At 41.5% G+C, this 26,102-nt stretch overlaps 1 protein-coding gene across 1 annotated transcript in view; it reads right to left on the bottom strand.

Annotated features, from left to right (window-relative positions):
- Positions 1-26,102, bottom strand: part of LOC136362967 (neurexin-3) — an 81,544-nt gene that overhangs the window by 11,676 nt on the left and 43,766 nt on the right. The window contains exon 4 of the mRNA XM_066321976.1: positions 25,032-25,415. Within this exon, the coding sequence (XP_066178073.1) occupies positions 25,032-25,415 (384 nt within the window). The remainder of the gene's footprint in view (positions 1-25,031; positions 25,416-26,102) is intronic.

Below are 26,102 nucleotides of genomic sequence, written 5' to 3' on the forward strand. Positions count from 1 at the left end.
GCCCATTTTATTCTCTTTGAAATTCAGGGCAGCAGCCAGAACGCAATGAAGAGTGTCATACTCCAAAAGCCCCAGCCTGATGTCACAGTTAAGCAAAACTGAATTTTCTTCAGCTGCTTCTATCATGGACTTCTTGTGCTGCTGAGGCCTGAGACTATCCCTATTCAAAACAAGACCGACCAAATCTTGAAATCACCAGCTATCTTAGACTGAAAATTTCATTTATGAGCAGAAGATTTTCAGATCACCTTCTATGGTGGCTGCGACTTCTACTGAAATGCCTGGATCTCTCCTGCTCCTGACTGAAATTGGAAAGTGTCACATTGTCACCCCGTATCAAGACAATCGCATCCACTTACAGATAAGATGTAAGAATGTACCCACATCCTGTATTGTTTTCTTTATACTAGACATAATGAAAAACTCCAAGTTAAGAGAGCTTTAATGGTGAATAACCAGCTATTTATCCTGTCTGAAGCCCTTCTGTCCACTATAACATAGTCCAGAGGGACATTCACTGGATTGCTAGCAGCAGAATTAACACAGCCTATCAGGGAAGAGGGTCTCCTCAGACCTTTAAACTGCCTCAAATGTAAAATTCAGTGTCTGCTGATCAGTGACCACATCTCCTGATGGACATTACTTTCCAGATACCTTCCCTCAATGCTAGGCAGCACACCTGCAGAAGGAACTTCCTGAAAAGGAACTCTGCCATGAGTGGGCAGGTAATAAAAAGCTTCACTTCACTATGGTCTTCTCAGGTTCTCTAAGTTTTTGAACACTCTATGAGATTTAGAACCTGAAATACTGACAGAGCAACAGCAAGGAATAATTGGTCCCTCACCCACATCAGTGTTTGTCCTTGTACTGTTCAGAAAAGCATTAAGGATGGTACAATCGATATCTCTGTCACAGTGATGGGGTAATATGTTCAAATATCAAGCATTTATTCTTAAAGACCAGAAATTCCTTAAGATTAATTCAGAAATTCCTTAAGACAGAGGGAAATAGGAAATTTGCAATCTCAAACTAAGGCTGGCTTTTCCACATCCAAAAGTCACTGTTTACAATGACCTGCAGGACTGCCTGTGCTCTGAGGAAGTCTGGGACAAAGACAGGAATAAAGCTACCCATCACAAATATGACATATTTGCTAACCTGGGTGGCAGACAAAGTGCAATCTCTAAGAATGGATTCTGAATCCTAACAAAAAACTTTGATAAAAAAATTGAACAGCCACAGTCTTAACACTCTGTAAAGTGAAAAAAACAGTTTGCTTTCACCTAAAATGTCTCCCAGGCCCGTAAGTGCAGAAGATTTGGAACTAGGAGACTAAATTGCAAAACCTGTCCCATTTAGATAAGTGGGATCACAGGTAAGGTCAGGGCAGTTAATCACTACCTATTTGCTGAAAATTGCCCATAAAGGATATTAGATGCATAATCCTTTTACAGCAATTAGCTCTTGTTGATATGAATATGAAATAGGCACCTAGTAAGAGTTACCTAGGTAACAAAAGGAAATTAATCAGAACAAAGATGGAAGCCAAGGTAAATTTGGGGGTGGCCAGTTCTGATATATGTTTGGAGGACTGGAGAATGCTTTCATATGTATTATTTGGCCAAACCTCCAAAGTGTATCAGGGGAAGTGAGATTATCAGAACAGAGTCCAACACAATTTAACAAAGCAGATGGGAGCGTGGCTATCAGATTAACTTTGTATAAAGGCTGTGGCAAATCCATCATGAGGTTTTTCAGGCTCTGAGAAAGCCTGACCAGAACTGGCCCTACCAGCAAATTGTGTTTACTTCAAGGATGAACATTTTCTCTTCCCTCATTATACAACGATGAAAAAGTGGTGGGGGAGAGAGTCTGACATTTCCTACTCCCCAAATGGTATTACTCTATAGAGGTAAAACCCATTAATCATTACTAATTAAAACTGGGGAAAAAAAGAAAAAAAAAAAAAAGGTAATTAGATCTGAAGGCATTCTTTCAGTTTTACCCCTTCTTGTTGCTAGCATCTCCTCTTGGGCTGTCTGCAATCTGCACCCACTGGAAAGGGTTGAGAAAACTGGGCTGCAGCTCTGCCAACACAGCCTCCAGCTGCAGGAGAAGGGTCTGGCTGCTGCCCAGGCAAGCAGGAGTAGTTAGGAACAGTCACACAGATGTGCCCCTCACATCTGCCCACATTCAGAGGAGTCCCACAGTCCAGCCCAGGAGATAACAAGCACTCAAAATTCTACAAGGACAGAGTAGTAAGGGAAGCCAACAGTTGTTACCTGTGGCTGAAGCTTGATAGTGGAACCTCCTGTGAAACTGGTATATCATGCCTTGGTGTCCCAGATGGCCTCCAATTTGGAAAATATTTGGGACATCATCCAGAAGCCTTCCCACAAGGGATGTAAAATTGAATTAAAGCAAATACAAGGAAACAGAAGAACTCATAGGCTGGGGTAGAGACATCCGTGGACAGCAGGGAGAAGGAACTCTGCAGACCTGAGGTATTCTAGAAACATGTGGTTTTATTGCAAGGGTCGTGGGTAAAGAGGGCTGCTGCCAGCCACCAGCCTCGGCTGAAGGGAAACCCCAAAGAGAGAGGGAGAGAGAGGGGGGGTGTGAGGTAAGGGAGGTAAAAAAGCTACAAGGGGTAAGAGAGGTAAGAGGAGTGCCGGGGTCAGGGCAGTAGGAGAGAGGGAGGTAGAAGAAGACCTTGTTCCAACACATTATATCTGCTTTTGTGTTGAATATTCTAATTTACAGTGACCAACCAGTGCAAGATACAAACCCTACAAACTCTGCATGCAACCTATGAGAACTACTAAATTACCATATCATCCTATGTTCTAAACTCTAAAGACTACTCTTCTTGTCTACTTTTTCCTTGATGCCTTGGCAGGGTGGAGAGGGGCTGCATTCTTGGGTCCTTTTGTTTTCTGTCCTTCAACCTATCTCCAGTTAATCACCGTCCTCCTGCCTGCCATGCCTACATCTCAAAGCTGGCCTTCATTTCTATTTCACTCACAGATTTTATATCTCCAGTATTTCTTACCAGACAATCATATCCATTAGCTCTTCCTGTCCCATCTTTCCCAATAGGCTGGAAGTTTCTACACTCTAAAGGATCGTGTACAATTTCAGAAATTATTTAGACAAAAATTATTTCGTAACAACAGACCCTGTTTGAGCCTGACTGTAACAGCTGCCTACTGGGATACTTTCCATTTAAAATTGAGTATATTACAAAAAATAATCTAAACCCAACTATCTGTATGTATTTCACCTGTCAGATTTCCCCCTCCTACTGTTTATGGCATCAAAATATGACATTTATTTTTTTCATATCTTTCGTATTTTTCTTTCTCCTGTTACTGTGCAAAACACATATACAAAGAACAGCAAAAAAAAAAAAAAAAAAAAAAAAAAACCAAGCTACCTGCATCAAGAAATAAACAAAGCACATCAGAAAATTCCTTCATGTAAACTGAAATAAAATTTCATTATAGTTTTCAAACCTATTCTTTCAATTTCCATCCAGCTTTGGAACAAAACAAATCAGAACATGCACAATTTGTGCTTCCAAATACACAATACCATAATCTTCAATGACAGTGAAGGGCTGACTTATCCTTAACAGCAATTTTATCAAGTCAGAACAAGATTCTGCACAATATCAAAGCCAACAAGGGTTGTATCCAGCCACACTGCACCCTTTCCCCTGGGAAACACACATGTACACCTACAGCACTTGGCCTGACACAGAATATCACTTCTTGACACTGCATAAACATCCTCCCGTGTCGGCCAGACTAAATACAACAAAGAGAGGAATACAGCAGAAAAATGCATAACCAAAGGAAGACAAGCAAAGCCTTCACTCTTCCAAACAAAGTCAAGCACTGAATTAAAGCCAGAATTAAAGTCAGCCAGAATTAAAGACATATTTGGACAATACCCTCAGACATATAGGATGATTTTTGAGGGTATTTTTAGCAGGGCTAGGAGTTAGACTCGAGGATTCTTGTGGGTCCTTTACAGCTCAGGACATTCTATGATTCTGTGATCTATGGTGTTAAAACTGCCATCTAATGGTGAAACTGTAACTCTGAGCAGGCAGAGTAGACAGCACACAAGGAAACAAATGCTGCTTTCACCTGCAGCTCTGGATTTGGGTTGACAACCACCTTTTTCAGCAACATTTAATTATATACTGCTTCCTACGGCACTAGCTGCTGGTGAAGCAAAAATGTATGTTTTAGGTGACAAAACATATTTTCATCAGGGATGTGGTTACTGACTCAAACTGCCAGATGTGATTTCCAGTTTTATGCCACAGATAAGAGACTGAACAACAAAGAATATAATAATGCCAAAGTTCAGGCTTGGATCTTTTGAGGACTGATAATGTCATCTTAATTTCTGATGAAAAACCTACCAACACTGAACAAATGCAGAAATGCTGAGTTAAACCATCTAAATTACTCCAGCGATCTAGATTTACTGAACATTTCAGCTATTCCAGAAGCAAATCATTGTCATTCATCTATCATTTAATATCACTGTCATTTATCTATCATTTACCTCATGATCTGGTGGTACAGGTTCCAAATAACTTCCCTGGTGACTCAAGCATGGGCAGAATTTGTGGCCTTGCCATGCAGCTAAACCAAAGGAAACTAGTTCAGACAAGTCAGCATTTCCATTTCCACTTTGCTTAAACTATAATGAATAGTAACTCTTTATTATGCTGCCACTGATCTCCTAATGATTGTAGAATCATAGAATGTTTTGAGTTGGAAGGGATGTTAAAGATCATCTAATTCAGACTCCTACCATGTGGAGGAACACCTTCCACTAGACCAGGTTGCTCAAAGCCCCTAAGAATGTTGGCCTGTTATCTAAAGAAGGACACGAGTCAGGACTCTTCAGACCTATTCAACAAGTCACTTTTTTATTTCCTTATTTGATCTGAAAGTAGGAAAGAATGCAATTTACCTCATTCAACAACATTTTAGATTCTCACTTAAGCAATCATTACAAAAGAAGCCAAATATATTAAAAGGATGTTGCTAATGGAAAAACAGAACCTAATGAATTCTTGTATTGAAGGTACTACGTGTCAGGCAAAACCACCTTTGGAATCCACCTCTAAAAGGTTATTGACATCTAGTTCCATACTATCACCAAAGGCAGCTCAATTTACTCCCTCTTTTAATGTGCAAGTGTGGGCCTGTGAAAGCTGTCAGACTCGTGATGAAAAACAAGTACCTAGGATACATAAAGAAAAAAAATCCTTCATAAAAGTCTCTCTCTCCAAGTCACGCAAGAGTTTAGAATCTCAGTTTAATACATAAGCCATCCATCAGTCCCCATATCACTGGAGAAAAGGGATGTTAAGCTCTTCACCCACAGAGTCAGGCATGTGGCCTCTTTTGCAGAAAGAGAGACATTCAATTTTCAATATAAGGTGGATCACAGGCTCTTACACTGCAGCTTAATCATGACCCTGAAAGTCCAGTACAACATCTGTATTGAACCATCATGATCTGCTTTCTCCTAAAGGTTCCTGGAGGCTGCAGGGGCGTGGGGAGTGCCCAGAGAGTGAAAAAGCTATGTGTGATATGGAATTAATACACTTCAGTCTATTTGAAGACACACACAGTGTCAAGCTTTGTCCCAAAAGGGTTGTTTGCAGGAACTTAGGAAATCAGGTGAGCCACCAGTTGCTGGGTGAGCAGAGCAGGTGATGGGGATGCAGAGGCCATGGGTCAGTCCCAGGGACTGGTGCACTTGCTCACACACTTCGGGGGCAGTGAGGGGCAGATGGAAGTGCTGCCTGAGGCCATTAGATGGCAAAGGAGGCTACAATTGTCCCCTCACCGGTGCCACTAGTGCTGAGAAGTACTTGTTATGTGATTTTTTTCAAGAGCCTCAGTGTGGCTCCTCCCTGGGGTAGGAAAAAAAAGCAGAGATACACAGCAAATCTCAGTCGGTTTTCTGTGTAGTGCCACTGCCACCAGCTGTCACTGCCACTTGCTGGACAAGGCCCCAGGTTTTCACTCACATCTGCATAAGTTCTGGATCAGCAAGGGCTGTTTGAAAAGAGGGGTTTTTTTTTCCTAATTTACACCTGGAAAGGATTGGACACAGCTCTATACCACAAAAAACTGTATTCTAAAATAAGCAGCTGACGTACTCTGAGCAAAGAAGAAAGAGAGTAGGTCTCCTAAGAGGATGGTTTTCCTGTTCTCAATTCCTGTTATTTGAAGTTCTCTACACGATTTCAAAGCATTAAGATGCACTCAGGAATGTCTTTTGAACTGGCCTACTTTCACAGCAGAAACTGAGACAGAAATAGCAGACAGCTCATCCACTGTCACACTGCAAAGCCAGGACTGTGCAGGGACACAACCCACTGTCCACCACAACTGAGCTGCTGCCCCCCATTTCCTGGAGGATCCAAGAGCTACCTGCCCCCTTGCTCTACTTTTCATGAGATGAACCCTGAAAAACTCTCAGAATACCAAACAAGTCAAAATAATAAAGAGGTCAATAATTCCTTTGGAAAGTGGAAAATAATCCACAAGCCTAAAAATAATCTAAATCTGCAACGGAAAGCGGACTGATCTTGACATCACTTGAAACATAGATGGTAAGGCTCTATAGATACAGCACCTGTTTTTCTTTCAGATTCTGCAGATAGAGAGAGATTCAAAAGGGGAAGAATTGAGGCACAAGACAGTTTTTTAAGATTTCAATTAGCCTTTTTTTTGGACTAGGGTTTATTTACTGCAGAGTTAAGCATCTCTCATAGTTACAGATTCTCTATTTATATCTGCTAACTGTGCAAATTTCCTGGTTCTCTGATTCCAGACCAGCTGCTGGGCACAGCTGTGCTCCAACAAAGGCACCAAAACCAGCAGGATTGCTGTGGGACTGTCATACTTCCCTAATTTCATCTGCATCTGGAAGAGGAAATCACAGTGCTTTTCTCACCCACTCCTGACACAGCTCAACAGAAAACCACCAATGCAATTACCAAAAAAAAAAAAAAAAAACCACACCCACACCAACAAAAAAAACCAACAACACACCAAAAAACACCCCTCAGTGATAGATTGCCAGTGTGAGAAGCTCCCAAGCTTCAACACCTTTCAAACGTTTCACTAAAACTTCCTGCACAACATACAAGGTTGTCAACACAAAGAACACAGGAATCTAAGTGAGCAGGCACCTGCAAACATTTTAGACAGAGCAGAGGGGATCCCGTGAGCAATTTGAGGTGGAGAGATCAAGGCACAGAATTGCAAGCAATATAGAGTCTGTCAACAAAGAAGCCTCTGCTTAATGGGAAGAGGAGAAGCAATGCAACCAGGCAGAGCACCCAGTGTCTCACAGCACACTGCAGGCTGTATGACCACATACATGGGGCAGCTCAATCTTGAAGTGGGTTTTTAGAAGGCAGATTTCATATTTCTGTGGGCATCAAGGTCAAGGATGCAGTAAGATCAAGTCTGCAGCCAACAGAGGGGACTGGCACATCCTCCTCCAGGCGCCACTGGCTACCTGAAGCCTGTCCCTGCTTCCTCACCCACTGGCTGTCCTGAGCATCATCCTTACCCAATGGCCATTTCACACTCTGAGCACCTTACCTGCATATTTGGCTTTTACTCTAAGAACTGGTGGGCCCCTAAGCACTACAGGGGGTAACAATGGGGTTTGTCAGGATTTACTGCTTTTATTTTTACTTCAAGATCAAACAAAGCCTGTGACAGAGCAGGACTAAAAAGCAAGCGAACTAAATAGTGCACTATGTCATTGTTGATGTTTTGGGGGTTTGTGCAGATGAACAACATTTAGGATTACAGCCTGTCAGTCAGAAAAGTCTCTGCCTTCCATCTGTCACAAAGATGGACAGTTAGCAGCACACTTGCTGCTTCTGCACTGGCTGGAAAGAACGAACCTTACCGTAGGCTCTCCTCACCAACAAACTGGAAAGAACACCCCGTGCCTCTCCTTCTCACACAAGACTGAATAACTCTTCTAACCGAGATCTGAGCTTGGGATATGAAGGTATTTTGGCAACAGCTTTTCTCTTCAGTGCATTTGACAAAACCTTCCCTAGCTACAGTCTTTTCTCATCTGATACTGTAACACCCACCACATAATATTGTTTCTAGTTTGCCTAAATATGGAGCTTGTTCCACAATACTTTGAGATCTAGCAAAGAAGCTGAAGTATCAAAATGTTGTTATTTTTACACCATTAACTGTTCTACCCTTCCTAATCCAGTACGAGTTATTATAACAAGTAACTACATTAAGAATCAAACAAAATTCCTTTGGTAATCAGTGTCTTGCATGTTGTATATATTTATTCATGTACTTGCTAATTAGGAAAACAGATCCAGTCATTAAGAGGATTTAGAAAGAAATTTTTTTTTTTTTTAAGTTGGAAGACATTTCCAGGTTTTGATTCTGAGGCATACATTCACAGATGGATTCAAGCTAGAAGTAAATCTGCCTACATCCTGGAGCTCCCTTCCCTTCCTGTCCTCTTACAAAGCCTATTTCACTGAAGGGCAGAGCAGCCTGACATTGCCCTGCCATTTCAGCCATCCTGGTTTCCAATGTCTAACACATGGGGTTTCCACCCTTTTCTACGATTCCTGCTAAAGTAAAATTGTGATGGTAATATATTCACCATTTTCCTTTCTTAATTTCACCCAATATTCCATAATAAGTCCTGTGAACTTCCTTACACAATTCCCCTTCCTTGGGAAGGCAGTCCTTCCATCAGAGCTGATTCAACATCCTCTCCTCAGGTTATCATTTACCAATCAGTAAGTACTGAACTCTTCTTTCTCCATAATTCCTTCCTTTAGCCTCCTGATTATATTTCAACTCGTTTGGCCAATTTCCTTCACATTGTTTACTCTAAGTTGCACAACAGTGCTTTCTTTACACCTTTTATACTTGTATTTCTTGAATACACATTTCTACTTGTGTGACTAGGAATACTTCTGACTAGCCAGGTGTAGCTGAGTACCCAATGGCACTTCATTAGTACACAATTTAAGTGGTGAGGAGTTGATATTCGAGCTTTATCATCTTGCCAAAGGTCAGTGGGTAAAACCATTTAAAGCTCCTTTCTTGTGTGCTCTGTAAATCTCATATCACTACTGAGTTAAATACATCCAGCCAATCGCTGACACACTGTACAAGATTTCATCATTTGTTTAGTGCCTTATAAAGGGCAATGAATAATTTTACCTTTTCAATGCCAATGAAATGAAAAAGTTTTTCCCCCCTTGAGTAGATCAAGTGCTACAGCATTTTATTTATAAAAGGCTGCTTGCATATCTAAAAAAAAAAAAAAAAATACAGCACTGTGTCTCAACAGCCACACAAGGATTTCATTAGCACTGCAGGCGTAGGAAAGTAGAGAAGACAGAAAGCTACTGCTATTTTAAAAGAAAATCTCTGACCTTTACGCATTTTAATACACATTGCGGGTCTAGGCAATGCTGTTCTTTTGTGGATATGAACCCAAATTATTAACACACAACACCAAGAGTGGCCTCCATTTCTTCGGATGAAAAAGTAACATACTCTGTGTCAAGTAACAATAACAGGAAAATTAGTTAGATAACACAAAAATAAGTATCATCCATTAAGTTACGTTTCTACCTGTTCCCATGGCAGGATGTCCTTAAAGCTTAAGAAAAACTACAAAACAGAAGGTCAAATATTAGCAAAAAATGCATATTACGCTGGTCTTCAGCTTTTCTCATCACAGAATCTGAAGGCCTTAGTGATTAATTTTTCCACATTGCAACCCATTTATGATTTTTGAAAGTCCTAAGTATCTGGCTTTTTGGGGAGATTTTTGCAGCTGGGGAACATAAGGCACAGAAAAATGAACTTGCCTGGAATTACATAAGCCAGAAATAGAATTCTAAGGCATATCTACATTGTGTACTTTTGCAAAGCACCGAATTAGTGAAGTCCCACACATGTCAAGGCTTGTTTTGTGAGAAGCCCATGTTGGACTTACACTTTTTAGCCCGGCAGAGATGCTCAACTGAGGTTACACAACTCACCACTTATCTGCAGGTACTGCCACTGTTGCAGTCAGCAGATGGTCTTGCAAAGCAAACAAGACCACACACAATTTGGCACAGGATGCTCTGTGCCAAATACACTGCGACACACCTAAAGAGCATCTGCAGGGCAGCTTTGCAAAGATTGCAGAGTAACAGCATTTCTTGTGCTTTTATCCTGGTCCACGGGAAATCACTGGTTTTTAGCCCTTAGTGTCAGATAACATTTTCTTCATCTTTACTTGTCCCTTAAGTTAAGGCTTATACAACTTCAATTTGCCTTATTAGCACAGCTGCTAACTTCTTCCATGTTTTAGCCAGTTGGAGACCCTGGATTCTGATCAGACACACAGGGAGTGATAGCTGAGTGAGCAATGCTGGGTAAGAGAGAGGCTGACCCTTGGGGAGCTGTATGGTAATCAGCTTTTCATTTCTGCATGCTGAAAGGCCAAAGTGACTCAGGAGTGCTCTTCTGAGTGCAAAATAAAAAAGAAAAAGGAGAGGAAGAGAAGATGAAGGAACTCTGGTTCTGATACAAATTATCTCTATCCTATCACAACATATAAGTATTTATCTCTAGAAACTGCTACCCAAATATCCCAGGACTATATTATTATGTCTGCAGAGATCTGCAAGTATTATTTTAGAGACACCAGACAGCTTTTTCAATGTAGAAAGAGTAGCTTAGCGCCCTAAGAGTCTAACGACTAAATTAGGCAATATCTTAGATCCAGACACATAAATCCCAGTAAATTAAATCCTCCTCGAGTCAGGATCTGTGCCTAATTACTTTTGTTATCTTGAATCTTACTGTAAATGCCTTAATAGTTCTATATCCCAGCTTCCCAAAATATAAAATTATGATGATACCAATCTCAAATACTTCGCATACAGGAAAAAATGGCACTTGTTTGTACAGGATTATCAATCCGCATCCTTATAAATAGTCTAATGTGGATTTATTTAACATATTCTGACAGCCCAAAGACAGGCAGAGATGACAACAACTTCCCAGCTTTCTCCCAGCTATGACTTTGTCTGCTCATTTTAAGTTTGAAGGGTTCCCCACAAGTTATCTGTATTCAAAGGTACAAAAATTCACCCAAGTCTCTGTCTCTGGCTTCTACAGAGAGGGAGATAATACTGTGAGATTTGGAAGGCCCCACAAGACTATGGCAGAGAACAGCCTAAAGTCTATTGCCAAGCCATGTTTCAAATGGGTTACTGCTGGAACAGAAACCATCTCATTTCCAGACACAACGCCAGGATCCCCCTCCTGGCTGTATCCGAGTGTTCTTCCTTCCTGCCCTGAAGCTCACCAGGGAGCCTTCACCAGGGAGCTGCCCAAGTGTGTAATCCAGAAGCAATGCTGAAGCAGGAAAAAGCAGGGTTACCTCCAGGCACACAAACAGATGCTGAACTGCAGCTCTTGACATGCACAATCTCTTCAGCACCTAACAGGATACTGCCTTTCAAGGGGTTGACATGAGAAAAGAAAGTTTTGGCTGCCACCCAGTTAAACAGGATTTTATTGACCAACGCTTTGATGGAGCACATAGGTCAAGCATCTCTCCATACTCTGAGTGAAAGGTGTCTAGGAAAACCAGCTCACAAGAAAAGGGACATGGCAGCTGTTTCAAAACTGCTTCTCCTGGAAGATTTACTGACTGAGCCTTGGCCAGTGGCACAGACTAGGGTAGGAACTGTAGGCAACACACACACAGACACACAAAGAAAGGTAAATGATCTGCATTTCAATTTTTACAGCTTCTAGAAAAAAACAACAGCGTAAAAGAGAATAGATGGGCTCAGCAAATCGTCACCAGCCAGAAGGAAAAGACAAAAGAATAAAGAACACAGCAGTGTAAATCAGTCAGGGAGAAATGGCTAAATGAGGATGTTGATTGCTAATCTACATCCTGTCACTCTGACTTTATAAGCAGGTGAGCTCAAGAGGCCATGTGTGCAAATGCAGCCTCACAAAAACACTGTTTTTCCCAATCTCATCTGTATTCATGGTGGACCAGGTTTTCACTTTATGGCTGCAATGTTCCTGTTTCTTCTGCAGGCCCATTAGCACGGTGCACATTGCACAGTCAATACCAATTCCAGCCTACACTTTTCTGCCTTTTTTATTTGGACACAAGTCCTTCTGTCTGCTGGATTCATTCCTCTTTGACATGGCTATTTGTAGTCTCCCTTTATGTTTTGACTATTTTTAAAGCAGCCCAAGTGCCTTTGACTTAAATACAAAAATTAAAAGATAAAGTGAAGACAGTGAGGCATTTAAAAATGTCATGATAAATCATTTCTGTTTCTCTTTACTTTAATCCTTTTGTTTTGCATGATTACTTTACCCGAAAAGCTTGCAGGCAATAAAATGACCTCCGCTTCCCCACAAAAAATACCAAAATTTTGTTTGACAAAGCTCTATTCATTCCTTTCCTTCTCCCCTTTTCCCACATCCCAAGAAATCTTCCAAGACATTCCTAGTTCTTCTGCATCAGACAGGAATGTAAAATTTGATCAAACTGGAAGGTGGCAGAAGGAATCTGACAGGCTTAGGGGAATGGCAGACAAGAATTTGAACAAGATACAGAACCATGATGTCATCTCAATAAAAGAGAGGAAAACAGACTGGAAGAGGAGTCAATCTCCACCTCCTTCACTAAGGTGGCTAAAGGCAGCTCCTTCACACCGCAGTGGTGCTTCAAACATCAGACTGGGACTGGTGAAAAGTGAACTCCCAACTATTACCTGTGCCTTACTTTATTCATACCCTCAGATGACCAATCCCAAGTTTAACAGGAAAAAAAGATGGAATTATTAAAAACACAGCTTCGAGGCAAGGACCTTGGATGCAGTGCTAAATCATTCTCCAGGAACACCTGACAGGGAGAGAAATGCTAAAATTCAGCACTGGTCAGTCCTCCAAGGGGACAAAACAATTAAATGCAAAATAAAGAAAATTTGCACAAATTCTACTTGAGAGCTGACCAGAGCAGTGATCTGTGGGGTTTGTATCAAAAAAAACCCCAGATTGCAACAGAAGAGAAATTCACTGAAAATACAGCAATAAAATAGAGAAAATCCAGATATTTCTATGACCGAGAGTGAGCTGTTAGGCTTCCACCTCTAGGAACTGGAACCTGTACAGTAAGATTTGTGCAGACACTCCAGATACTTTGAAATGCCTTAGTATGCCAAAAACCTTTCCTTTGATCTATTTTTTCCTCTTTGGTCACAAACATTCTCAACAGAGAGATTAAAAAAAAAAAAAAAGTAACAGAACTCTAAAATATTTGAAAGAGTTTCTGTATTCTTGTCTCCTTCCTACTACTTAGCAGGCACATGCCTTTTGCCAGTCACTGTTCGGGGGAGATCTTGTCCTCACGTGGCAGATGATAAAGGCAGCACAAACTGCATTTTGTTCTGCTTAGTTCAAACCTTGCTCTGCTCCCCGGGCTGGGTGCACTAAGCTGCCTCATGGCTCTCTGTCTTCAGCAGTTTCACACACAAAGGAAAGGAAATCACAGCTATAGAAGAAGAGTTGCTCCTTTCACCATTCTACTTTGTAGCTCTACCAAAGGCAAGTCAGAAAGACTGACCTATTTTCTAACCTCTAATGCAAATACTTCTCCAAGAGATGACTAAGGTATATAAAGGAGAGGTACTCTATATATATTTCTCATTCTAAGTACAAGCCTAGGGCTCCCAGAGCTGTCAATCTAACACGCTTTTCAACTGAGGGCTCAATTGTCATTTTCCATTTTACAGATTTAATGAAAGGTAGTGGATAAAAAATCACTGTTTAAAATACCGTATTTTCCTTTCTCAGCAGTTTGCAATGGGACCTGTGGATATTGGGACTTAACCAATTCCACACGACTCCGTTTGAATCCTAAACTCTGCTGCTTTGATACAACTATCAACAGTAATCTCCTTCAACCTTCCCTGTCCTTTCACTCCCTTTAGCAGTATCACAACATGAAGAATTACAATTCCTCCTTGTTCAGAAATGGAAAAACGCTACTGATCACAAGAACACAACATTAGTGTGGTAGGTAACCCAAAGGGTCCAGGCTGACCACAAGAGGACCTCGGCCTAACAGGCAGAACTGCAGAAGTCAAAAACTGAAGGACATAAAAAATGGAAGCATCATGAGATCAACAGCACTTATTATGAAGCTGCTTTTATTGTACATCCTCCTTGTTGCTCTGTCCCTTCAGTGGTAGGACCTTTGCCTTAATGTGATGGACATCTCCTAAGTTTTATGTTTTATCTATCCACTGACTCACAGCCTATAATCATCACAAAGTGGGAAGTCACTCTGAAACTCATATGAAAATTTGATTCATCGGGATGTGTTGGGAAAGGTGAGACAGGAAAAGCCTACAAATATGATTGCCTGGCAAGAGCAACTAAAAATATAAAACCTGTGAGTGAAATAGAAATGAAAGCTAGCTTTGAGATGTAGGCATGGCAGCCAGAAGACAGCGATTAGCTGGTGAAAGTTGGGTGATAGTAAACAAAGGGGCTTGAGGGAGTCGCCCTCCAAGGTATCCAGGAAAAGGTAGATAAGAAAAATAGTCTTTAGAGTTTAGAATACAGAATTATATGGTAATAGAGTAGTTCTCACAGACTGTACGCAAAGTCGTAGGTTTTGTTTCTGGCACCGGTTGGTCTATGTAAATCAGAATATTCAACACAAAAGGAGATATAATGTGTTGTAACAAGGACCTCACTGTTACACCTCTTACCTCACCCTGCTCACCTCCCTTACCCCTGCCACCGCTCTTACCTTACTCTCTTACTCTGCTCTTAGACCTCTTAGCTCTTACTTCTTACCCCCCTCTCTCTCTCCCCTTGGGGCATCCCTTCAGCCGAGGCTGGTGGCTGCAGGCAGGCCCTGTTACCCTCCACCCTTGCAATAAAACCACGTGTTCTATAAGTATCTCAGGTCTGCAGAGTTCCATCTCAGAGCTCCATCTCAGATGCTCCTACAGGGATACAGTTTCCCTCTTGTGCACCTTATCTCCCAATTTTAACCTCTTGTTCTCAAGTACCCAGAGAAAAGAAAAAAAAAAAAAGAGTAAGAAATCAAATAAAAATTATGAATATTATCTTTCCTTTACACATTCTCAGATGCCTCAGCAGTGAGAGTGAAAAGGGTTTCCCTCTGGAGAGCCATGCCTTGGAGTCTGGTACCTAGTAGGAATGGATTCAGTAGGACCACCCTGTGGGCTGCTCTGTGAGATAACTGCATTTGAGACAAGACAGCAAACTGGGGGGAGCCAATATACACCACCAAATAAGATCCTTCCACGCTTGTGGCGATGGCTGTGCTTCTGCATACCCTTTCCATATCACATAATAGCCTCATCCAATCAATCAAAGTGTCCAAGGGACGACTGCCTATCTCCACATGCAGAAAGAGTCTATTAAGGGAGCATCATGAATGCCAAGTCTTTCCTCTCCCCCTGAGATGAATAGAGGAAAAGAAATGAGACAGAAAATGCACTGTGCCAGTGCCTGCCTTTCAGCATGATGGCTGTGACTGGGCAAAGCAGGGAGATGGAAAAAGCTAATTTCACAGATAACATCTCCAAGGTCTATACAGTAATTTTAAATATTGGAAATAATTTTTCATGACAAATGAATCTACTTCATCCTGACTTCTTCCATCAAGATATTCCCTTTAATTGTAAGGACAATTGGCATTCTCAGCAGAAACACAGAATGGTCTGTTTGGAGGGTATGGAAAGGAAGTGGGGTATGAAGCCACAGGGACTGAGATCAGCCACCAAGCCGTAAGAGACTCAAAGATAGAAGTAGTCTGAAGCAATTCTCAAACGTAGTGTCATCAGTTTGTCTCTGGACACTTGACAAATCACAAGAGATGTGGTGCATATTCATAGTAAACTCATTCTGGATCATCCATGTGACATGCTGTGAGACTCGACTATTAATGATTACTCAAAACATTTGCCCATTTTGGGAGGCATCAAGGTGCTTTGCCAAGGCAGGTTTGCACCCCCGGAGGAGGGAGGGGAGCTTTTGGGTGTGTAATGGCTAGTCTGCTAAGACAGCAATGAACTGTCACTGCCTGGTGGCTGCAAACCAGGTTTGGAGGCTGATCAGAGGCAGACCTTGTGGAGACAGGATGGCATCTTTTATCATGCCAAATTGCACTCCCTCACATATCACAGCCCCCTCCTTCAGGGGAGGGTTACATTCACACTGAGGCAGCTGAGCAGGGATCATAAACCATTAAAGACCCTCGAAGCAGCCTCAGACTCATTTCTGTGGCCTTCCACCAGAGGACTGAAATCTCCTCCTCCCAGAGGAGGTACCTGAGTATTCCCATGAAATCAGAATATTTTAACCCATTGGGCTATGTGTTTTGTTGGCTTCTTCCCCACTCCCCTGCAGATCAAGATGGATCAAGACCATCAGTTCAAAAAAGCAGAACCAACAGATGGCAATAATGTATCTTTTTACTCTTATCCTTTCTTTCTTTTCCCTATGCATTTTCTTAAGTAATATTTTTATGCTTTATACAAATATATGTATATTTTCAAGAATTGACTATTCAGTATCCTTTCACTCTTATCCGTGCATAAAGATCTATTAAAACAACCTGTGCTACTCTTGTCTTTGGAGGGGAAGAGCCATAACACAGCATCATGTGTCTTGCAGGGAGTAACCTGGAAAAGATATGAAAAGGTGAAAATGCATTTCCTTCCTTCGTGTTGAATTACCACTTCAAATGATCCAATTATACTAAATTCTGCCTTCCCCTGCGTGCTGATATTTGCTGGGGTAGAGTTAATTTTCTTCACAGTGAGTAGTGTGGGACTATGCTTCGGAATTGTGGTGAAAACATTGTTTACCACACAGAGATGTTTTTGTTACTGCTGGGCAGGGCTTACACAGAGCCAAGGCCTTTTTTGCTTTCCCTACTGCCATGGCTGGTGAGGAAGCTGGGGGTGCATGGGATGTTGGGAGGAGACACAGCCAGGACAGGTGACCCCAAGTGCCCAAAGGGACACTCCGGGCCTTGTGACATCATGCTCAGAATAGAAAGTGGGGGAAGCAGGAGGAGGGGAGGGATGTTTGGAGTGGTGGAGTTTGTCTTCCCAAGCCATTGTTACACGTGATGGGGCTCTGCTCTCCTGGAGATGGCTGCACACCTGCCTGCCATGGGAAGCAGGGAATCTATTCCTTGTTTTGCTTTGTGTACAAGCATGGCTCTTGCTTTTCCTGTTAAACTGTCTTTATCTCAAGCCACGAGTTATCTCACTTTTAGCCTTCTGATTCTCTCCCTGATCCTGTTGGTGGAGGAGTGAGCAAGTGGCTGCTTGGGGCTTTAACAATTGCTGGCTTGGGGTTAAACAATGACACTGTGATATTGAGGCAAAACTGACCTGCTATGACAAGCTTTCCTTCAATCTGAGAGTTATCTGAACAACATTTTGTGCCTTGAGTTATTTTGTGGCTTATATTAAGGAGAAACCATTGTTCTGAACTGTCATTTATAAACCAAGAGAGAAATAAAAACATCACTATAATATTGGTCCTGTAGAAGAGGCCTACACTAATAAAAATATGTTCTATAAGCATTAATCAAATGGTCTTACCTAGCCATCAACATCTTTTTTGATGTTGTTCTAGTGTTCTTTACAGGAGTTGTTAGAACACAAAATCAGACAGTTTTGGTTAATCATACTTCTGGAACTGGGAGGACCTTATGAAAGCTACACTCAGCAATAAACATCCAGAAGTACAGAAGTTTAGAGAAAAACAGCAGAAATTATTATCTCCTTCTGTGCCACCAACTAACATATTCAGATGAGATGAAGAGCACCTGGAGTATAACAAATTCACACGCAGCACGGAAGTCAAGAGTGGCCTTAAATCTCAAAAGCATATGATGATGGAATCAGGATGAAGAAACAGGAGGAACACATGGATAGAAGAATCACACCCATAACATTTTACGATATAGAAGAGACAATCAGTTGGTTTTTATGCAGTCTCAGATTTTCCAGCAGCTCAGCAGATGCTGTTGGAGATTGTCACATCAATGAGATTATTCGAAGTTCAAGTTCAGCAGCATAAACCCCATGGAACAGTCTTTTCCCAAGCAGATGTAATCACCCTGACTGCAGAATTAACTGCACACTCTTCGGTACTGAGGATATCACAAAGACATTAGAGTGCAACAAATGCAGTTACTTGTCCTGGAAAGTACATCTATCCAGAGTGGCTTTTGACTGAATGTACATATCTATGGACAAAAAAGTCATAACGAGTGCTAAGGATAACAGTATAAATCCACAAAAGTGAGAGACTTTTAAATTGTTCCTTAATATTGTTTCTCTTCCCTTACAAGCCCACCTTGGCTGCACTGTTCTTACTGGAGTTAGCACAACATCTCATGAGCATCTTTGGGAATCGTTTGAATGTTAGCACAGAAGCTATCCCACAAAAGATAAGGAAAGACTTTTAAGATGGAGGATACATAAAAGCCTGAGAAGTAGAAAAATCCAGAATTTATGCAACAAACAGCAGCCTTCTGGTCTGACAGTCAGTCTTTATAAGGGGAACTAATCACATAAAGCCAGGCCTGTGTTTCTTGAGCAGGACTGGGAACAGCATCTTCCACAGTAGTAGCTGCCTGGGCCAGCCATAAAGGGATCAGACACAAGTGTTACAAATGGATTGACAGCAAGTGAGAAAATTAACTTCTCACATAAAATGCTCTTAACAAAGTTAACATTCTTCAGATCATGTTTAATTGCGATTTTACCATAAAACTAGTGAGAAAAAAATTGAGATGGGTGGTGTGAAGGGATTGTATGAATTTTTTTGCTAAATTCAGATGGAATTTTTTTCCTGCAGTTTGGAGATAATTTGGGAAAGTGCACAATAGGGGACCTATCTGTTACTAGTAAGTCAGTGAATAGATGAGGTCTTGAACAGGCCTATTTTCTAACATCTTGCTTTGTATCATGAAATCATAAGAATTATTCTTATCTTCTGATTTGCTTAAGTCCTTGACTGTTCAAGATCTAGCAAGATTCAAAGAATTAAAAACATTGCAGCAAAGACTTTTCTCCTAATGTGTCCATCTCTCCTGGGAACCATCAGCCCTATAGGAAAATCTATTCTCAGCAGTTATATAGCATTTCACTGCATACTCAGAACATCTGGACAGTGCAAAAAGCACCAACACTTTTTAGTTACTTTAAACAAACCTTCAAATATGTGATTATTATCAAGTATCTTCACTAAAATTAAAAAGAAATCTAAGCTGCTACCTTTGCTTGAGACAGCAAAACATGCAGCCCTTATCCAGTGTAGTAAATGGTTCTGTAGCATTTCTTATTGCCAGTAGTTTTACAACATCTCCCTTCACTGCATACATAATGGAAAGAGGTATATTGTCATTAAACTGCTCTTAGTAAACACTGCTTCAAAGGTATTTGTCAGATAATAAAATGTGCAGCCCTATGCTGATGTGCTCCTGCTCACAGAGTGTACCACAAAACACAGAAGAAGGCTGCTTTGCTCAGGATGTTATCTGCCCATCTATGAGCCATGCCAAACAGAAACGAGCACTGGTTCCAGCCTTTGGGAGAAGAACCAGAATCTCATATTTCTGTCTTTCTGCAATAAACAGTGGATGCAGCTCAGCAAAGGAGATGGCTGGAACAAGCCCTCCCCCCCCCCCTTTACCTGAAAAGAACTCAGGCTGTGTCTAATTCTGAACAAATAACTTTTGTGGTTTAAAATCTAAAGCTCAACATGTTTTATTTCAGTTTCAAATTATCAGAAGTTTCACACCAACCTGTTTTTTCCAATATTACACACTTCTTTAAAAAAAAAAAATCCAAGCAAACTGCAGTCAAATCATTTAAGTCGGAGAAAATGTTAAGATGTGAGTGATCAATCATGTTTGATTCTCATTGGCCTAAAATTATCTGATTTTCAGTTGTCTTTTGCTTTGTGTCCTTCCTGGGCTCTTGTCCTCTGCAGTTGCTCTCACAGTTTCAACAGAAGGAAAGGGAGCAGAGAGTTTTCAAGATCCACCAAACAGATCTCATGCATCTTCTTGAACCAAATGCATTTTCATATGCTACAGAAAATAGCTCATTTGAATACCACACACATTCCCCTCTCCCTGCTTAGTTAATGCCAGGGATTTGAGGTCCTTTCCAGAAAAGTCCAGGGTTGTGAGGATGTACTTTGTAATCACAGCCAAGTAGTACATCATCCTCCATGAGGCAGACACCAGCTCCTGCCTCTAACATCTTAAGTGCAATTAACAGGGAGTTGCAATGATCCGATGCAACTGATGCCAAACATTAACAAATCACAAGGCCAAGGGTAAAGAAGATATTGAGTACTTCAAAAGACCCACCAAAGATCCCTCACAATTGCTGCACTAACCCACACTTCCCACCCTCCTGCATGTCTGTGACAGCCCTCCAGCCCTTGCTGACAAGACTTACAACTCACCCTAATTTCTCTTAGGTTCAGTTTGGACAGGCAGCTCACATGGAAGCATGGTATCCATTACATTGGAGGAATCTTTTTGTCAATTACCTCAAAGTTTGCCCTGCATCTGACAATCAGGAAACATTTGGGAAGCATTCCCATGGGATTTTAGCTATTTTAGGTCCTTTATTTCAAACCAGCAGAAAAACAGACCTGTTGAAACAAAGCACCTCAGAAGAGAGAGGCTACACTGCAGACATTGCTCTCTGGTACTCTGTTCTTTCTGAAACTAGGATGGTTCAATACTACCAACAGTACAAGCACCAAGGCTTGGGATTTTTTTTCCCCTAATGTCCAGCACACCACAACCCAAAACTAGCAAGCTCAGTACAGAGTGTGAGTATGCACTTGCAATTATAACTTTCATCATAAACCCACTTCATTGTGCCTGTGATTCATTTAAAAGCTATCCAAAACTAATTTCAGTTTAGGAATCTTTCTGACATGATTAAATCTTTCTCTTCACCATATTTAACAGCAGTGCAAAAGAGCTCAGGGAGCAGGGGCAGGTGAGATCACTACTACATTGTAAGGCAGTCAGAGCGTTACAGGAGGAATTGTGTCCTGTCTATCACCTTCTTCTCCATTTCTTTTCCTTTTTTTACTGTATTGGCAACATAGTCCCACTGGGTTAGACTGCTAAGTAGAGAAGCATTTTGGAAAGGTGACAGAGGATGAGAATCAAGCATTTAAGAAAATAACAGTGGGTTACCTGGTCACCACAGTCTTTGGTGGAAAGTGTGAAATGGGGATCATACAAAGCTGCCTTCCAGCATTTGCTGCTGCCTTTCCCCAGCCTCACAGCTGGCACTGAACCCTTATGGCCCACGAAGGCACAGTCTGGTCTTTCCTGTGTCTCACCCCATATCTTCAGTGAAATTTCAATTACCCAAGGAGAAACTACATTACTATTAGAACCTCTGACACTTTCAGACTGCTAACACCTTTGTCTGCTTACATCTCTGCCAATACCAAAATAATGATTAGATACTGGAACTGTAAGAATGAACTTGAGGCCTTGGCAGCAATTCTGTGTTCTGTGCCCTGTCAAACTCCAGTTCCAGCACGGCTTCTCCATCTGCACAAAAGTGCTGCCTGAGCAGACCACTGTAACCAAAGTCTGTGTTGCATCCAGTGTAGCTGCCTGAACATATAGAGGTGCTATTTCACTGACAAGACAAACTCCCACAGGCTTTAGATAGAAGTGACATACCGAATATCATGTATATGTATTGTTTCACCATGAATAAAAGGAACCCAGACTTCTTTTCTAACTGACACAATCAACATCCTTTTTAGTCCCTTTAAAATGTATAATGTTCTTCATATGACAAAGTATAAAATTCATGATAAATACAGAAATATAAATGTAGAAATCCTATACTTGGAAGGTGGGAGGTAGACTTTACCATCAACAACAAATTAATCATCTGCTTCTCTTCCTCGACTTGTACATATGTCCTTCCTATTTTTAGTACTTTAACTAATGTTAAGTATGTGCTTTACTTTGTGATAGTGATTTTCCTGATGGTTTCCAAGCACAGGAGGTTCTTTATTCTAGGCTCCCCTGCCCCTTTAGCCCTTTATCAGACATCTTGGGCTGCAGGAGTTACACTCCTCTTTCAGCAGGACAGAAGTGTAAGGAAAGAATAAAGTGAGAGATGGCAAACTGGAAAAGATGGCCAGTAGCTGTCTCAGATCAGAAGATCGAGCCTGCTCCTTCTTCATTCCTACCCTTTTGCACCAGCCTGGCTCTCCCAGGGTCCTGTGGCAGCTCATCAGTCATCACACAGCAGTGCCACTGTGGCATGGCAACATCTCTCACTTTGATTCCCTGCCCAGTCTCCATCCCAACCTTTCTCCTTCCAGCAGTGTCAGGATCACAGACCAGATCAGGACTAGCAATAATCCTTGGGTGTCAGACCAGGAGAATGAAAAGTATCATTGGTAGCCTGCAATGGTTTTTGCTCATGGAGGCAAAGTCAATGGGCACTAATGCAGTTGTCTGATATACATTAAGCATTTATATCAGAGCAGTATGAGGCTCCTACATTACACCATAAATATTCTGGACTCAAATGCACTTCAATGTGTACAACTTTTTTTACCTGTCTAGTCTCAAATATTTATTCCCTGTGAGCTGCTTCTCACATTGCCAAGGAACATCAGGAATTGCATCCATGCTTTGCATGACACTGGGACTAAACCAGCAATGGGTCTGTGGTTTCTAGTTACAGACAAAATGGGTTACTCAGGATTAGGACCTTTGCATACATCTTTTATACTGTCCTGAACTGTTTCATCACAGTTTTGGTAACCTTAAATACACTCTGCTTCTAGCATATAGTTATTATGACCTCAAGTTCTCATGCTACACATTAATTCATAAATGTATCTCCCTAATTCAGACTGATGCACATCAGAGCACAGCCAAGTTATGGATCTCAGGCCTGACTGGATATTCATTTCTCCCAAATTAAAATGCTTACATGCTTTTAACCTACTGATTTCTTTTCACTGACAATAAAAAGAGTAAAAGCTAACACCATCGATATATAGAGGTACATGACATGAACCCTGTTCTTTATGTCACTGTTAGCTTTGGATTCTCTTCTGAGAGCCAGGTCTAGGAGAAGGACATGAGACAGACTCTCCAAAGCCCTGAATCACAGGTCATTCCTAGCACTAAATAAAGACCAAGGGCAAATATACTTGCAATTTCGTGGGGGAACAATGCATTTATGACAGCGCTTCCTTTTATCATGTTTGTATAAAAACTAATCACACAACTACTGACCAAAAACAATGCCCAAGGCTATGGCTGAGAAAACTTCTGTCTGATGTTTTCCAGAATTTTCAAATCCCACGTAGTCAAAAGAGAGAAGTGCTGAGCTGACAGTGGCATAGCTGATGCCCATGAATCTTACATTTTCACCCATGTTCCCCCAGCATGGATGGCAGTGTTGATGCTTCAGCTGTTTTAAGGCCCACTGGCAATTAACTATGATTGCTGCTTAGGGCAGCATGCAATGAATTACTGACTGTGAGTAGTTTTATGAACAATCACAGATCTTGTACTGTAAAACCTAAAAATCTCATCCATATAGGAAGAATTCTGGTCATTAGCAAAAACTTTCTGCAACGAAGAAAATCCTCTGTCGAGTGAATGAAATACAAATCTCAATTACGCCTCCTATTTTATGCATTGTAGCTAAATTTCATGTTCTTCCTCATAAGCGGCAGGCTACTATGATCAATATTTAAAAAAGCACTAAGAAGGAAAGGTGTTGCTCAAATATTTATAGCAGAAGTTGAAAAATATCTGAATTTCCAGTTCTGTGGCACATGCTATCACCAAGTGAGGTGATATAAAGAAAGGACTGAAAGCCCAAAGACTGCTAATGGCTTACAGTGTAAGTGGGTGTACTGTGAATGCAGTTTAGACCAAATGCAGTGCTAATGGCCAAATATTAATAGAAAGACTGAAGTATAACACCCTCGAAGGAGGTGAAGGGTTTTTGTAACTGATCTTAGCCCCATCGTTTTCTGTCAAGTGATGTACAGTGTAGGTGTGTAAAGCATAGGTGAGTGGTTACTCATCTACCTCATTCTGATGGTGGCAGTAGCATAATAAAGGTAACAACAACTAATGGAACCACCTATGTACTTGAGAAATATATAGTTCAAATATCTTCCCTGAGTAAATCCTTTCCATGTGATCTATAACACGTAGAAAATTTGCCTGCCTACACAAGCATCACTTGGGCCTCATATCTCCAATCACACATCTTTAAATTACAATTCTGGATGAGTACAAATAAGATGCAGAGAATCTCCATGAATCTCCTACATATTTGCCTTATCAGAGATGAACTTGGAGACATGCTGCTTTTAACACTATCCCATTAGTTGGCTTTACTCATAAACAGCCATCAAGGAAATGCAACTACACACAAAAAAAAAGGAAGCCGAGACAGAACTGGGATTCATCATCTGTCATCTTTCCCATGCAAGAAAAATCCCCATAATAAAAGCTCACATTTCGTGAGTTTTCCAGTTTCCAGTAATTTGTTTGAGACTTTTCACATGCCGCTGCATTTTCTACCTCAGGAGATAAACCATACCTAGCCAAAGGAACCTCAAGACAAGATGTTCAGAAGGCTTAGGGAGTGAAGTAGCCAGTAAGCTCATGAAATGGGAGTGGAAAAGACTGAAAGGAAATAATCAGAAAACAAAGTTTTCCTACTCTGGGGACTGGAACTTAGCATTAAGAAGATGACAAGGGCAGGGGTGAGTCTTATAAGAACACTGGATTTTGTTCTTGTCCTCAGCTTTGCGTAACTGAAGTCAGAAAACCCAGCTTACCTCGCTCACACGTTCTACCCCAGTAGCCAGTGCCAGTGCAGTCACAGATGAAGCGGTTCCAGCCATCCTTGCAGACTGCATTGTTCTTACACGGGTAGCTGTCACACTGCTTGGTGCTCAGGCGGGAGCAGGAGGACTTGACCCCGGCGGCGTTCTGCGCCTCGGCCAGCTGCCGGATGTTCTTGCTTCGCCCATCGATGAACAGGTCCCGGATGCAGCCCACATAGCCATAGTTCAGCATCGCTGTCCAGAGCTCTGTGGGCAGGATGAGGCCTGCCCGGTTCTCTGGCAGCCCACCGAGGTACATGTCACCTTCCAGATCCAGGATCTCACTCTCCCCGCTAGCAGTGAACGGGGTGCGCCGGCTGTTCACTGATATAGTACCTAAATGAGCAAGACAAGGAGACATCAACACTTTCAACTACACACTCAGTTTAATTCAATATTTTCCAATAACTGAGTGAGGTTGAGCTGAGCACAGGAGAGTGAAGATTCTTCCCTACCCAAGTGGCATTCTAACAGTGCTTTTCACCCAGCTCCCTGTCCTCCTGATCCACAGGTCCTAAGTACTTCCATGCAGTGACTGATCATCATGCATCTGTATCCCAAATTGCATTCGAAAGGCAGAAGCATAACAATTCAATAGATAAATAACAGCATGTAGAATTAGAACATTATTCAATGGCATTTATCCAGCAAAGCAAAAAACTTATTGAGAACACACAGGAGTTTGATGGCATAAAGACTAGAGAGAAAAAAGATAAGCAAAAGCATTTTAATTCTCACTATATCGCTCTTTCAGAAAAAAAAAAAATTCATCAGTACCTCCAAACCTAGACCTGGATGATGGACCAACACAGACACATTTGTAAGTGACATGGGAAGAATGGCTGATGCACTGGAGGAAGCACTGGGATACCATTTAGAGAAACCATTGCAAGGTGGAGCAAAGGACTGATAGCAATGCTTGACATAAATCAAAACCAATAAATACAAAGTCCTACACCTGAGTCACAAAAGCCTCACACATTAGTACAGGCTAGTGACCAGCTGGCTAAGCAGCAACTGCAG

The sequence above is a fragment of the Sylvia atricapilla genome, chromosome 6, assembly GCF_009819655.1.
Source record: "Sylvia atricapilla isolate bSylAtr1 chromosome 6, bSylAtr1.pri, whole genome shotgun sequence".
Classification (NCBI taxonomy): Eukaryota; Metazoa; Chordata; class Aves; order Passeriformes; family Sylviidae; genus Sylvia; species Sylvia atricapilla.